Source organism: Brachyistius frenatus, unplaced genomic scaffold, assembly GCF_029030835.1.
Source record: "Brachyistius frenatus isolate BFR_SWC_R1_liver_20210118 unplaced genomic scaffold, ASM2903083v1 Contig_287, whole genome shotgun sequence".
NCBI classification, from domain to species: domain Eukaryota; kingdom Metazoa; phylum Chordata; class Actinopteri; family Embiotocidae; genus Brachyistius; species Brachyistius frenatus.
The window spans coordinates 42955-58695 of NW_027210886.1; the positions used below are offsets into that span (position 1 = coordinate 42955).

The 15741-nt window shown below is 38.9% G+C and overlaps 1 protein-coding gene across 1 annotated transcript in view; it reads right to left on the minus strand.

The window, feature by feature from the left end:
• Nucleotides 1-15741, minus strand: part of LOC138635047 (uncharacterized) — a 99722-nt gene that overhangs the window by 13227 nt on the left and 70754 nt on the right. Inside the window, exon 12 of the mRNA XM_069722354.1 lies at nt 6089-6238. Within this exon, the coding sequence (XP_069578455.1) occupies nt 6089-6238 (150 nt within the window). The remainder of the gene's footprint in view (nt 1-6088; nt 6239-15741) is intronic.

Sequence of the window (15741 nt, forward strand, 5' to 3'; positions counted from 1 at the left end):
CTTTATACTGAAAAAAGATACAAATATTTTAAATAAACTGTATTACTGATTGTGATTTTGAATGTAAACACGTAGGAAGAAATAGGAGTAGAAGAGATGGCGCTTTGGAGCACAACATCAGGTCTCTATACGAGGCCTCAGCTGATCAGCAGTCAGGTCATTCCAATATTTCAGCAAGTGACAAAGAACAAGTCGACCCTCAACACAGACATCATCTCTTCAGAGACAAACTATGATTATTAACAACCTTTCTGTGACTCACCTCGCTGAAAACTGCCCATTCAAATCCTCATGTTTAAGTAACTGAGAGGAGGAAAACAGGATAATATGTTTCTCCACGAAGCCAAAAGATGAAATGAGCTGCTGGAAGAGGGCCAACTGCTCGGAAAAGTGACAACTTACTGAAGAACTGAAGGAAACAAGAATCCAGCTGGATAAACAAAAAAACGCTGAAGGACATGTTCATCAACGAGGACAAAGAGACACGGGAGGGAGCTGGAGAGGCTGCAGAAGTTTGCTGATGCATCACAAAGACCTGTGTCTCAGGTGAACAACAACATCAAGGAGAAGACCTGCAGAGGGATGCTGAGGAGCTGCAGATGGCCTGTAAAATCCTTCAGGAAACGTCTGCACGCGAACAAGCAAAACACAAAGATCACAGAGATGCAACAAACTTTCACCCAGAATGAGATGTCTGTTCAAGAAGAGTTGGAGGGGCTGGAAGGAAACCCTCCCCAAGCTCGAGGAAACGGAGGACTATGTGACTCCACAAGATAGAATCACCAGCATGCCTCTCCTGATCCCAAACTCATAGAGGTGGCTGAGGAAACAGTCCCAGGGACAACATGGAAACCTTCAGCCTGAAAATCATTCCACCACTCTGGGTTTGAGGAAACAGGAAAGGTGGGAAAAAAAAGAAGTCCACAAACACAGAGACAAATGAGCAACTCATTCCCAATGATAATGACCCAAAAGTATAAATGTTGCATCCAAAACATAAAATCTTGACCTTAAAAAAAGTATTTCAAAATGAAATACAAAAAAAATCTTGCATACATTACAGTAGTTTGTAGCAGACTCAATGTTCTCTATAACTATAGCTGAGCGGGGGTGACTCCGCCCCCACTGAACAGAGGGCTGGTTGCCAGTTTTGTAGTTTGCCACAGAGTTAAAGTTTCTGAATATTAAACAAGTCAGCGATCCAAATCATACCAAATTTAACAGCGCAAAACCTCGGGTCCAACACAGACACCGAGTTTGAAGCACATGAAACAAAGAGTTGAGCTATTCGAAGGACAAACAAACAAAAAAAAATATTGTATTATATAGAGAGAGACCCTGAAACATTGTGGTATTATTTTAAGGCCATATCACCCCGCCCTAATGTTTGTACACCGATACTCTTATTGTCTAATCTAGTAATGCAGGTATTCCCTGTGACTTGCCTGACAGGTATGCTGACTGCATAGCGACGCTGACACCCACACTAGCTTGAACAAATATATGTTCATGACTTCTGGCACTAAAGACTAATGGAGTACCAGGTACTAGGTTCCAGTTCCTGAGCCGTGATTAGATAACCTCTTGATTCAACAGTGAAATGGTCCATTGAGATAATGAATATTTTGAAAGCACGAACACTTTGTAGACATGCATGTAAATGTGATGGGAAATGTACTCATCCACGTGTTGCAGTGTTATGGTGGCAGGTGGCTGTCCTGAGGCGCGGTGCTGCTGACCCGCATGTTTGACCTGAGAGGAGCTTTTTACTGCTCAGACTGCCGAGTTGGCACATCTGACACGCGTCCTGATCTGAATGGAAGCGTGTGAGGCTCCTTCTCATTGTTTTCATTGTCTGACCTCGTTATTGGACGTGTGACAGATGCCGTGGTTATTCTGCTGTCAGGTCATTCAGATTAGTTTTCTGACTCGCTATTATTCAAATATTTCCAAAAAAGATTCCCAGAGAGGGATTAATGCCTTCTGGTAGGGAAACGAGAACATTACCAGACAGATTTCTTTTTTTTTTTTTCTGTTTGTTCAGCACTTTGAAATTTCTGGAGGTAAAGCGACATCAAAAAACTAAAAAACCCTAAACTATATCAATATTGCAAAAACTATCATCTTTGTTATGCTTAATCTTGGTCTGATGGAAATGGTGGAGATGAAGGGAATCAAAGGAGATTGTTCTGGGTGACAATGCAGAGCCTGAACTCTAACAAAGTTAGAAAGAAACACATTCTTTCAGATAAGAACACAAGTGGTTCCTTGGAGTGATTCTGTCAAACAGAGAGTCAGACGGGCTGTCTCCGATCTGAGCATCATCAAAACCAATCTTGGACAGTTAGTTCATGAGGTCTGGATGTCCTTACAGGACCTTTACCTCCATCAGAGCAATCAGACGAGTCTCAGAGTGTGAGAGGCCTGAACAGCAGAATTTCCCTGACATTGTAGTAGAAAAGAAATGTTAGTTATGGACTTTTTGTTTGTCATAAACACCATAATAAAGTCTCTTAGTAATTGCCATCTTTGGTCTGTAATTTAACATATTCATTAAAGTGAAAACAGTAGATGTTCCTCTCTGTTTGTGACTTAATAAAGTCTTCACACTCTTTTATGAACATGGCGGACGACAGCTTCAATGATTTGTCCTGTAAATGCAAACAGACCACCATCACACGTGCAGCAAATATAACAGAGAAGAACCGTTGTTCCCATTTTCACTCTGAAAATCAAGATAAAATGGCATAATTAATGTCTCCAGCGTCATGTTTCTCTGCATCGCTGAGCATGTGAGGCTCTAAATAAACCAGAGGATCCATTAATGACATATATTATCAATTTCAATTAATAATGAACTGTTACATTTCGGCTTCATTAACTTCAACACAGGTGTGTTTTCTGTGCTGCTGAAACTTTTACTACTCAACATTTAAACAAGCCATTTAAAACCAAATTCAAAATTTAAATTAGCTTTAGATGAAGTTAATAGTTTTCTTTACAGTCCAAAATGCTGTGTTTTTATTCTTTCTAACAGTATGACAACAATAAAAGTGCATAAATCAGCCACTTTGCAGAGCAACTGTAACAATGCAGGAACAAATACAATGAAACTGTCCATAAGTCTTATTTGATCCTGGATGTGCTCCCTGGTGCATGCTGGGAAACTTTTGCACATGCCTTTTCCTGGTTTGCTACAGCATCTTATTAAAAAAATAAAATAAAAATAAAATAAAATAAATAAATACGTGCAGTCGTACAGCATTAATGTTAACAGGTCAACCGAGCAGCCACACAGCCTGCGTGTCACACGTGCGTGTCAGACGTCGTCATCTAGAGGACACAAGTTTTCCACACGTAGTGTCACAGAAGACACGCTGGCAGCTTCTGCCCGTGTGTGCACAAACAGCAGGATGTAGATCACGTTCGAGTCACAACTCTTCCAGACCTAGAAATGCTCCCCGATCACCTTCACCTTTACTCACCAACAATCCTAAATGCAATCTGTCTAAAAGCAAACTGTTGTTTGTGATCCTGGTGACACGCGAGGCCGGTGTTGTTATTACCCCCTTTCATTCAAACACGGCTTTAAAAGCACAGAGCTGCTTTAATGGCCTCTACAGATGAGGAGAGGAAGGTTAGATGGTTGGGATTTGAAACGGCACAAACTGTGCTCCAAACACATTCAATACAAATCCACCAGGGGGCACTGTGGGTCTGTTTGAGCTGAGAGAGGAGGGTACCTGTCACTGAGGTTGTCTCAGCCATGTGGGTCACAGGAGCTGCTTCTTTTTTCTTTTTTTGAAGAGATGAACAATGAACTGTAATGGGTGGGTGGGAAAGAATAACACAGAAATAAAAATTCATGCCCGGCAATCAGAATGAAAAACGGTTGTTCTGCAAATCAACGTAATGAAAGAGGACTTAATGGAAAGGGAAGGCCTGAGTCAGGGAGCGATTACAATTCAAAGATGCTTTGAAATAATTACATATGCAGTACAAGAGATGTTAATTGCACATATTCACACAGTTCTCTGCTGATGTATCATCACTGTCACACTTTGGGCATCAAGGAAATGGCAGACTGCTGATGCCAAAAAGCTAACTTTGTATCATAAAAGGAAATCTAGTGCTACGTTTTATGATCTCAGGATGGGTGTGGACAATGTAATGGCACCAGAGGAGCTCCATACCTGCCAAGTTATTTAAAGGCTGATGTTATGTCACTGTTATTTGACAGCATGGTATTCAGAGGACAGTTCAGTTAGGGTACTTTGATGGTTCTGGTGCTGTTCTTTATTGTGGGGCCCTTATTATTTCATTATTCATCATTACACAGTCTGCCTGTCTATTGTTAATAACAATTTTAAACCCCAGAAATAGGGTTGCAGCAGCAGATTACTGGTGTCACGGTATGCTGTGGTAGTAAAATGAATGATTATCATACCGTGCACAAGTGCTTATAATCGGTATTGAAAAAAAAAAATGCATGGAACGGAGATGCTCGCCTGCATGCCCCAAAAAAGTTATTAAAAACAACATAGGATAACTTTAGACATCTTAAAAACTAACGTGGAGTTGTCCTCAAGGACGGACATCCAGTTTGCAAAAACCATGGATGCAGAGTGTCTCCAAAAGAGGAAACACAATGAACATGTTGAAGAATCCCTCCACAGATCAAAGTAGGAGTCCCGTTTATAAGTTTAATGACGAACAAAAGAGGTGTGATTGTTTAAATGACAGTCATAAGATGCACTACTGAAATAGTCTACCATAACAGCTCTCAACTCACCTCCAATAAACTGTTGTTCACCATTCAGAGCACAAACAATGTAACTGATAATAGGTATGATAGGTATAAACAACTGGTGAAGAGACATTATCTATATATTGCTGTTTCCAAGGTCAACTAATATCTTTAGAAACTAAACTTGAAACCGGCAGTTCAACAGTTTTGCAGTGAGGAACTTAATGTTTATTTCAACCAACATGTTTGTGACAGAAATACAAACCACTGTGGCTGAAGACTGTAGCTAATAATAGGTGGTAAACTTCCCCCAATGCCCATGATCTGCATTTACTATTTTATATCAGTAAGTATAATTCCATTTAAACATCTGCACTTGTGTTGGCCCCAACCATCAACCATCAGTGAGCTTATCATTGGTTTGTAAACGTTATGAAGCCTCCAGTTCAGATTCTGTCCGTCGCCATCTTGTTAGTTTAGAGCAGTTAGGAGCAGGAAGTGACCATATTTGGACGAGCTGGGGGAGGAGCCAGCGGTGGATCTGACTGATCTGATTGTAAACCTGATGATACTACGTCCCGCCCACCGATAGCTGTAACCTGACTGCACCACAGGCCTGTCAATCAAACAGACACGCCCCCCAAAACAGGTCTTCTTGAATCTTCTTTTCTAATGAATGAGGGATTATTTTCAGATGCACCTCCAGAAAACTAATAAGAAGGAGTGACTTTAGCTAACAACACCGAGATAACTGATGGACACATTTTATTCACTTTGGATTTGATGAGAGAAGTTGAATGGGAATCTATGGAGCCGGATGCTTTTTGGCGCCAACCTCTAGTGACACTTGTTGGTATTGCAGCTTATGGGAATTCCTGCATCTGACTCATTTTTAAAACTAGCAACTTTGATATACAATCCATCGTTGGCCCTTAATAGAAAACATAAATTCCCCAAGAACTAAAAACCGAAAAAAAGTAATATTTTTAAACCGCAGCAGGAAACCCAACAAAACTGTTTCATATACAAGGAGGGAAGAAGGAAAACTCTGGACTGATTGTCTTATTCATATCACGGTCTTCAAACACAGAAAAGTGTGCAAGCTATGCAACACATAGCTGAAGGTAAATGGACTGGAAACAAATTTTTCTTTTTTCCTCAAACTTGGATGATGTTAAAGACTACCAGAACTCAAGCAAGTCCAATAAAAGTATCATCATCAACCACACAATACAACTAACAAGCTACAACAGAGAATCCAACTGTTGGCTGAAGTTCCAGGCTTGTGGCGAAAGAATCACTGGTTGTGATGAAAGACAAACATTCAGAGCAGAGACTCACTCCTCCAGCGAGATGTTCGTGTACAGGAGAGGGGACAGTGAGGACGGCGGACCGGATGGGCTGCTGGAGTCAGGCCGTGCTGTTGTCTCAGCTGCTGTCCTCCTCTCTGGTAACGATGTCTGGGGGACAATCTCCAGCACAGCCCAGCACCTACACACAACCACACACTGATTAGAGCACATGTGATGTTATACAGTCACCAACAGGCCATTTGAAATATGTTTGACCTCCACGCACAAGTAGTGATTCCAACGTTCTGATTTTATGATTTTGACTTGATTTTCTTTAAAATTGTTTGAAAGTAGTTGCCAAACATTGAAAATTTTTAGATTACAGAGTAAATACCTATTACAACACAATTACAAAGATACATTGTAACCTCTGACTTGAGCAGACACAAACACAAAGTCCATCACTGTTGGTACGGTGCTGAATGTAAAATTTTGTAACTGAACGTTCACCTGTTTTGTAGAATTGACAGACTTCCATGCGAGGGTGGAAGGACACCTGTGTTCTCCAACAGTAAGAGGCCCTCATAGTTACTGTAACATGGTTGTTTAAAACAACACCATTAGACTGCGTGAAATACAGCAGACTTATTGGAAATTTGGAGGGAATCAACAGTGTCAGCCTTTACATCATTGACCAGGTCCTCCGACAGAACATCTTTTCATTTACATTTCGTCTTTTTCCACAACGGTATTTTTTACTAAAATGCTGAATCCGCTGATTTATGAAATGTTTTTTTCTTCTTTTGAAATTTAAAATGCATTTATTGTATTGCAAACAAAAACAAATTCCGGAGGCCTGAACATTGTGATTTCTATTTTTTGATGCCGTGTGTGATGAATGCTCAATGGCGTGGAGCATGATGTGACAACATAGTTTGGTTTGGAGCACAGATGAAACTGTTCTGAGGTGAAAGTTCGGTTTTCCAAGAAGATTTAGAGGTTTTGTGAATGTAGTTTGAAGATTGGGATTTGTGCTTACACTTTTGAGAAAAGGATGGAAGGTTTCAAGAAATGTGTCTTAGTGATCGTGAAAAACCGTAATGAGAGTTTCAGGCGGAACCTACCAACAGTGGTGAACAAGGACAATGCTTTACAATAGCATTTCTTCAATGACCCTAATTTTTGTAAAGCATTTAGTAAGACTTTTAATGAACCATTATGTCATTTAACTCTACAGCATACTTTTTCAGAAGCACTGGATTAATGACTGCAGTATAATTAAAGATTGCGACTGGCCATGAGGAAAGAACAGCAGTACATTTCACCTCTTCGAGGACTACCAGTCAGACCTGTGACTCCGGTTTCTCTTCTACCCTTTAAGAAAATTAAACCTCCCACAATCCTGACATGGAGACCAAGACTTCACACTAACATTAATTAAATATCCATTTATCAGCACCTGACACATCTGAAGCTGAACTGAAGCCTCATTTTATTGGCACAGTCATGAATAAAAAAAATTAGGTCTTGATGATTTCTCTCTAAACACAGCAGCTGGTTTCACTGTTTCCTCCCACCTGCTCGACAACACTGGTACTGTGTGTTGATAATTTACTCTGCGACACCACAGGCTCCTGGTTTCCTAGTTTCTTTTCCATTGCAATGTTTGACAGGAGCATCCATTTCCTGGTGTATTATACTGTATGTACACCATCATTCAGTGCTGCGTGTCGGCTGGTTTCTGTACTGCATAGCATTTAAACTTATTGTACGTCCGCAGGAAGAATTTAAAAGCAAAACCTACTCAGACAAAAATAGTTGGTTTTTTTTTCTGTATAAGAGCACAAACATCTCCTGAACTTCACATCACTCTGCCTCTTATTTTTTAAGTAACATCAAAACAAACTGAGCAGAAAAATGCACATATAAACAAAATATCAAGGTGATAATAAGAACTTAATATGACAGAAACAATCAGTTGAAAAAAATGTCCTTAAACCAGTCCAAACAAGATATTGGATTTTCCACCAAAATACCACCAACTCTGTTTTTCAATTGTTTGTTAAGAAAACAACAACGGAAAATAAAATCCAAGTGTAAAATACAATTTTAAACTAAATGTTTTCATAACAAAATCATAGTTTCACACAAAATTCATTATATTCGCAGCAAATGAGTACGTGACAAAATTGAAATCTTGAAATCATGAAAGCAATAAAAGAGATCATCCCATCTTTTAATTATCTTCAGTTCAGTTTTTGTCGCAGAGAAATTCCTTTTTTTTTTTTTTCAAAGAATAAGAAAATTAAAGCATCAAATTCTGTTTCTGTAAAACCATGGCTGCAAAATTGTGTTAAAATGAATGATGTGAAATGAAAAATCCATTATATGATATCCTTTACCATTTTATTGTCTAATTTTATTAGAATTTCTGTCGAAGTGACATGTGTAAATTTGAAAAGTTATCAAACTTCCTGCTGAAAATAGAAACAAGCTAATTGAGTTTAGCAGGGATAGCATGTTGCCTGTGTACTTTTATGGTAGAATGAATGTGACAAGTACGACAATATTTTACTGTCATGTTACTTTTATTTTCCTCTTCGCCCAGACAACCATTTATCTTCTGTTAAAAGTTTTAGGTAGGTGTCAGTCTGAAAACAAAACTTTCAGTCAATCCAACACCTTTATGTTTATTTTAATTTCTGCCTAAAATGTTGAACTGTATTCAGTGTGATAGATTATTACCTTTACTGTTAAACTAATTGTTGAATATATTTAATATATTTAAATACTACATTTAATATATATATATATATATACATATATATAAATTTCAATATATATATATATATATATATTGATATTTATATAAATATTTATATTTAACAGGAGTAGTTTCTGAACTATTCCATCCCCAATTGTGGACGTGTTCAACAAAATACCAAAACTATAATTTCTTTAAATTTATATATATATATATATATATATATATATATATATATAAATAAATAAATAAATATAAATATATATATATATATATATATATATATATATATATATATATATATATATATATATATATATATATATTTATATAAATATATATATTTAAATTTATATATATATGTATATATATAAAGGGTTAGGGTTAGGGTTATATAAATTTATATATATATATATGTATATATATAAATTTAAAGAAATTATAGTTTTGGTATTTTGTTGAACACGTCCACAAGTGGGGATGGAACAGTTCAGAGACTACTCCTGTTGCGCGCCAACAATGCGTATCATCGTGACTGTGTGTGGAGCAGGAGGATTCGCGGGGGGGGGGGGGGGGGGGGGGGGGGGGGGGGGGGGGGGGGGGGGGGGGGGGGGGGGGGGGGGGGGGGGGGGGGGGGGGGGGGGGGGGGGGGGGGGGGGGGGGGGGGGGGGGGGGGGGGGGGGGGGGGGGGGGGGGGGGGGGGGGGGGGGGGGGGGGGGCAGATGTAACCCTGCTTGATCAAAAGCAGGACGTACATTACATTTTGTGTCACAGTGTTAAAACTGGCAACAGAGACCCTTAAAATTCTTTGAATAGCCATTGACAATACAGCAATGAGACTAGAGAGGTGTTTTGAGTGACATACATTTTCAAGAAGCCAAACATCACTGTCCAAAACCGAAAAAAGGGTCACAACCAGCTTGGTTTTTTTTGACATTCGGGGGGTTGTGCACTTTAGTGATGACTTAATATTCCTTATATTTCCTTTTACTTCCTCCCTGCACTGCCCTCCATAAATGGCTCTTAACAATAGCAAAATAATGTGATGAAAACCAATTTGGTACCGGTATAAATACCAGTGTAGATTTACACTCTATAACATGCTGCACATAATGACAGACTTCACCAGCTTTCTGTGTCTTATGTGGAAGATTTAATGCAAATAATAATAATAATAATAATAATAATATCACCAAAAAGAAACCATATAACTGAAATGAGACGATGCTCATGTCATTCACATTAGGACTCGTAATCTCAGCAGTCTCTGCAAGCATTAAGTCATAGAGATCTAATGTGCTAATATTAGCAGCTCAGCAATTTTTGTTTGTTATGGGAGACAATCATCGGTGACCAGCAGGAACAAACAAGCCTCTGATGGGGATTTCTACTCGGATTGTTGAGGGTTTTAAGCACGATTGGAAAACAGCCTGATAATCCTTCAGGATACGGCCGGTCTTTAAAGGTTTTCTAAAAAACAAAAACGGCTGACTGTGAAACGGAGGACAAATCACAAGTTGTGTGTTTGAAACCAAAGGCCATAAAGTCAGGCTGCAGAGAGAGGGAAGGTTTTCTGGTCTCTCTGCGGCAGCGGCTGCTAGGCTCTCAGACTTGGCAGTGCAGAGCGCAGCTCTGAGAGATTTATCCATTCATTTGTTGTGGCTACGCTCGGATGAACCCAACAACACACCATTTCTATTTTATTCTACTAGTCTTTCACTCTGCAGGGTGGCTCCACAGAATTATGTCCCCAACGATAATTATCAATCAAAATTATGGTCTGAAAAATGGAGGCAGAGGAAATTGCTTACCAGGACGTCAAGCGGGAACAGGACCCCAAAAGGAAGTAGTGTGATCAGAGAGCGGTGAGAGAAAGCAAGAGGGAGGAGAAGGGGATCTGTGCAGCGTGATGCTTCCTCTCTACTTACAATAACCAACAGTGCAGACTTCAGGCCGATTGAAGAACAAATAATATCAATTCTGTAAGTTCATCTGTTCATCTCTCAGATATTATGAAATGTTTACAACCTCTCATTCTACTGACAAATATGTGATATAAAAAAAAAAGCAGGTCTGGATGTTTTGTATTAATTTGTTCTCCATTGTGTAGATATTAGTTTACAGCTGTGATTTATCCAGATCTCATCTTAATTTTTATGAAATGAAGTTTAAAGAGTTTTAATTTGTTTCGCATAATGGGGATTATATGCTGATATTGTTGATCCATTTCATAAAGGTGAAATGAGTCAAGCTTGCAAAATAAAAACCAGCTAGTTGCACCATGTGTTGTCTGACTACGACTGAATAAAAACAAATTCCAGCTCTTCTGATATGCCCCTCAGAGGTGGATGAAAGCCTGGTGCCACAGAGAGGCTGACAGGTGATCATCATTCAACATGCTGATAATGACACACTTCAGGACTGTCTCTCATCAAACACATCAGCTGCGTTGTCTCGTGGAGAGACAGGGTTCTGTTAGAACTGTAGAGAACTACGGTTTTAATACATCATCATTGTTCTGTTACACGTACATGTTAAAGGCTAATGTCCATGAACTATGTAGTCACTAGTGTGTCATCATACAGATTCATAAGCACGCAATCTCAATGATAGTAAATGTGCTCTCAGCTGATCATCATGCTCTACATAAGGAAAAGTTCTCGGCCCTTTTCGTTTACATTATTATGAACTTTGAGGCTAAAACAACTCAGTTTTTATCATGCTGCTGCGTTCAAATGGAACTCGTGAGCTTGTGGTTACGACATATGAAGTCGTGTGCATCATAAGCTTGGCGTTTAACTGGTTGAGTCCTAGGGCCTGGGCCACAGCAACATGGATGGCGTCTAGAAGCCACAGAGGCTAACAGTTTATCAAGCTGACAGGAAATACAAAGACACAGGAGGAAAGATGAGGCCGTTGGGAAGATGAAAATTTTCCTCAGACGTAGGCTGTTGTCTAAATTTTGAAGACAAACTCTACATGACTAAAACTACAATATATTAGCTGAACATCCAACCAAACATGAACTTCCACGACCTCTGAACTTTCTGTAAACATCAGCAAACACATTACAGCTCGTGAACTGGAGGCTTAAAGACAATTTAGAGTTCCAACGTCATGAATGCAACAGGGGGGCGCCGTTCATACAGACTCTTCTCGGGAATGCGGTAAATACGACAACATTTGAATGCAGTATACTTCCTCTGTTGTCTTTTTTCTCACCATCTCCTTTTGAGTCAACCAAATGAAGGTCACACATAGACTCAGTCACACCTGAAAGCATACCCCATGTCTGGTGGTGATCTGCAGCAGCTCGTGCACTTATTTCAAGCAGTGCATCACACACCTTTAAAACACACCTACTCTTGGCACACAGAATGCAGTGCAGAACTAGATTAGCACGCCCTCTATCATGCATCTCCTCTCACTTGGACACACAGTAATTCACCAAGATATCGGACCAATGCAGTGGAGAAACAATCTCAACATGCTGCAGGAAAATATTTGTGTGTGCACTCTGCAGCACCACATAAACCGTGTTAGTTAAACACAAACAGCCCTGTTGAAGGACACAACCCTTGTAAAATAGTGCACTTAAATGGAGGCTCATGCAATGTAGTTCCCTAAAAGTGCATTCATACAATTAAAAGTAAAAGGATACTTTTTTTTTCAGTGCATATGTGTACCAGAAGCCTCTGTACTCTATGTAGAAGGAGAGAGCAAACCCATTTGAAATAACTCTGAAATGTTATAATGAATCAATAAATGAAAAAGAAACAACAACAGCATGTTATTTTAGAGTATTACTTTGCCACACAACATTGCTTTCAGAATGTGGTGTGTAGGTTGGACACAAAACAAAAAAAAAAGGCAGCCTGAAGCTCATAAATCTCAGAAGCATCCCAGAGGAGAGAGACTTATTGTGTGGAGCTGCTGTAAGTTGTTTTGCCAGAAGCCGATCAGTAAAGTACACCAAAGGTCAGATACAACCAATTGTGAGGTGGAGCTCAGTAAAATTTTGTCATGGGTTTTTCAGACACTGTCTCATGCAGCAGTGTTACAGAGCATTCAGTTTAGAATGGGTTTGCCTTCTCCTTTTACAATTGTACAACCCCATTTCCAAAATAAGTTGGGAAGCTATGTAAAATTGAAATAAAAACAGAATGTGATGATTTACAAATCACAAAACCCATATTTAATTGAAAACAGACCAAAGACAACATATAACATGTTGAAATGTTGAGAATGTTAAGAAATTTTATTGTTTTATGAAAAATATGTGCTCATTTTGAACTTGATGCCAGGTAACACATCTCAAAAAAGAGAGTTTTCACCTGCATTTGTGGATGCAGCGATGAACTGTGTTCACAGACGATGGTTTTCAGAAGTGTTCCTGAGCCTCTGTAGTGATTTCCATTCCAGAATAGTGTGTGTTTTTAATGCAGTGCTACCTGAGGCCCCGAAGATCACCACCATCCAATATTGGTTTTCAGCCTTGTCCGTTGCATATACAAATTTCTCTGGGTTTTTCTTTTAGTGTTACACAACTTTTCCAGTGTTTTGTTGCCACTTTACCAACTTTTTTGACATGTGTAGCATTCTTCAAATTCATAATGAGCATGTATTTTTCATAAAACAGTAATTTTTCTCAGTTTCAACACTTGATATGTTGTCTTCAGTCTATTTTGTTTGTTTAGTTTTGTTGGGTGTCTGCATGTCCTAAATTCCAAAACATCTTTATCACAATCTCATTTTAAGGCCAGGTTAATAGAGTAATAAATAAATGAATAAACTAATAGTTAACACAGTGAAACTTCCACAGTTGGTTGCTTGAGGTACAATGTGAGAATAATTTTTTCTATTAAAGTTTTCTGACATTTTTGTGCGTCAAGGTCTTTAAAGGGATAATTTAGATATCTCATACATCAGTAAAATAAACCCCTTAATGTGTAATTTGGATGTTTTTTTAAATTGTTATTTCCAACTAATGACAGAAGAAGCAAAATTGACCTTTCAAAACTGACCAGACCATGAAAAAAACAAACCCTAATGTTTTGCCTTCTGTGTCTGACCTTAAATTTTGTTACATGAGGGTAATCTGAATAATAAAATCAGCTTTTCTTTTATAATGGGAAAGCTTAATCCTTTTCAGATAATTCCCAAACAGCCCGAGAAATCACAAGAAGCCTAGCCAAGATGATTGTTACCGACTTGCAAACCGTGTCAGTGGTTGAGGATGCAGGTTTCCGTCATTTTGTGAAGGTGATGGATCCTTGATATCAAATTCCTGGTAGGAAATGCTCGATGTCAGGTGAAATTCCAAAACTACACAAAGGAGTCAAAACAGCACTGAAGGACTCCATTGAATCAGCAAGCAGTATGGTTTTAACAAGTGATATGTGGACAGCAATAACAACTAAAGATTATTTGACTGTGACAGGACATTTTATTGATCAGAATTGGCAGATGCAGGCTTTCCATGTAGCTGTACAGCACACAGCAGACACTATATCTGATCTCCTAAAAAAATGTGATGACTGGGGCATTACCAACAAGGTCCATGCTGTCATCACAGACAATGGAGCTAATATGGTTTCAGCTGTGCAAAAAACCCAATGGAAACACATTCCGTGTTTTTCACACACCCTCAACTTAGTTGTCAAAGACTCCATTAAGGTTGACACAAGTTTGGTGTCCATCCTGGAGAAATGTGGTGCTATTATTGCGTTCTTCCACCATAGCACCAAAGCATCCGACTAGCTAAAAGAAGTACAGATTCAGCTGCAATTGCCAGAGCACAGGCCAATTCAAGCAGTAGATACGCGATGGAATTCGATATTGCACATGCTGGAGAGACTGTATGAACAACAACAAGTAGTTGTAACAGCGCTCTGTCTTGAGAGAAACACCTTGTGCCTGAATGAAGGACAGTGGTCCCAAATTAGCCTAGCCACTGAAGCCCTCAGGCCCTTTGAAGAGCCCATTAAGGAAGTTTCAGCAGAGAAGTATGTAACCATTTCTAAGGTCATCTGGTCTCTCTTCTCCAAAGAGCAACCACATCTGCTGGGTAACACTCTGGCCTCACAGCTTGCAGCAAGAGGCGCTTTGTAAACACTGAGCACAACTATCTTCTTTCAGTCAGCACTTTAGGTTCAAAAACAGTCTTTGTGTTCCTGGAAATGTGGAAACCATCTAAACGCGGCACATCACTGAGATGCAAGCCCTGGGCAGTTGTGATTGTCACAACATGGCTCAAGGCTGGACAACAAAAGAGAGACTCCACACACAAATCCAAAAAGAAAAGTGTTTATTAAAGTAAACTAAGCAACTCAGAGCAAAATGTGTGAATGTAAGGTATCAGTAATGTAAGCATGTGTGGATGAGTAAAGAGTGAATGGAAGTGTAAATCAAAATAACAAAAGCAAATTACTCTAAATGTAAGCCATGTGGTCATCAGCCACGATTCATGCAGAGGAGAAGAGAGGAGAGCAATCACAGGAAGGCAGCCCTTTTATACTCTTAGGCCACGCCCTCCTGAGGTGCAGGCAACCAACTGGGCAGACCTCTTACAACTGCCACTCCTACAAAACACACTGAAAAAAATCATACTTTGGACCAACTTAAAAAAAATGCTCTAATTTGTTACAGCTAAATTTATTCGTTTTTCTCAAATTATATCCATGATTTGGTAAAACTTAATTTTTTTTAAATTTAATATCAATCAAAAATGTTTCTTTTACCCAAGACAAAAAAATGTACTTTCATAAAGTAAAAATTATGATTTAACATAAAGACCATAGACCATATTTCACTTTGGTACAACTCAATTGTTTCACTTTAGAAAAAAAATAATATTTACAATTACATCTAAGTAAATTTTTGACTTTAGAATAAACTAATTAAAATACTCTTATTATAGTTCTGTTACAAGCAAATGT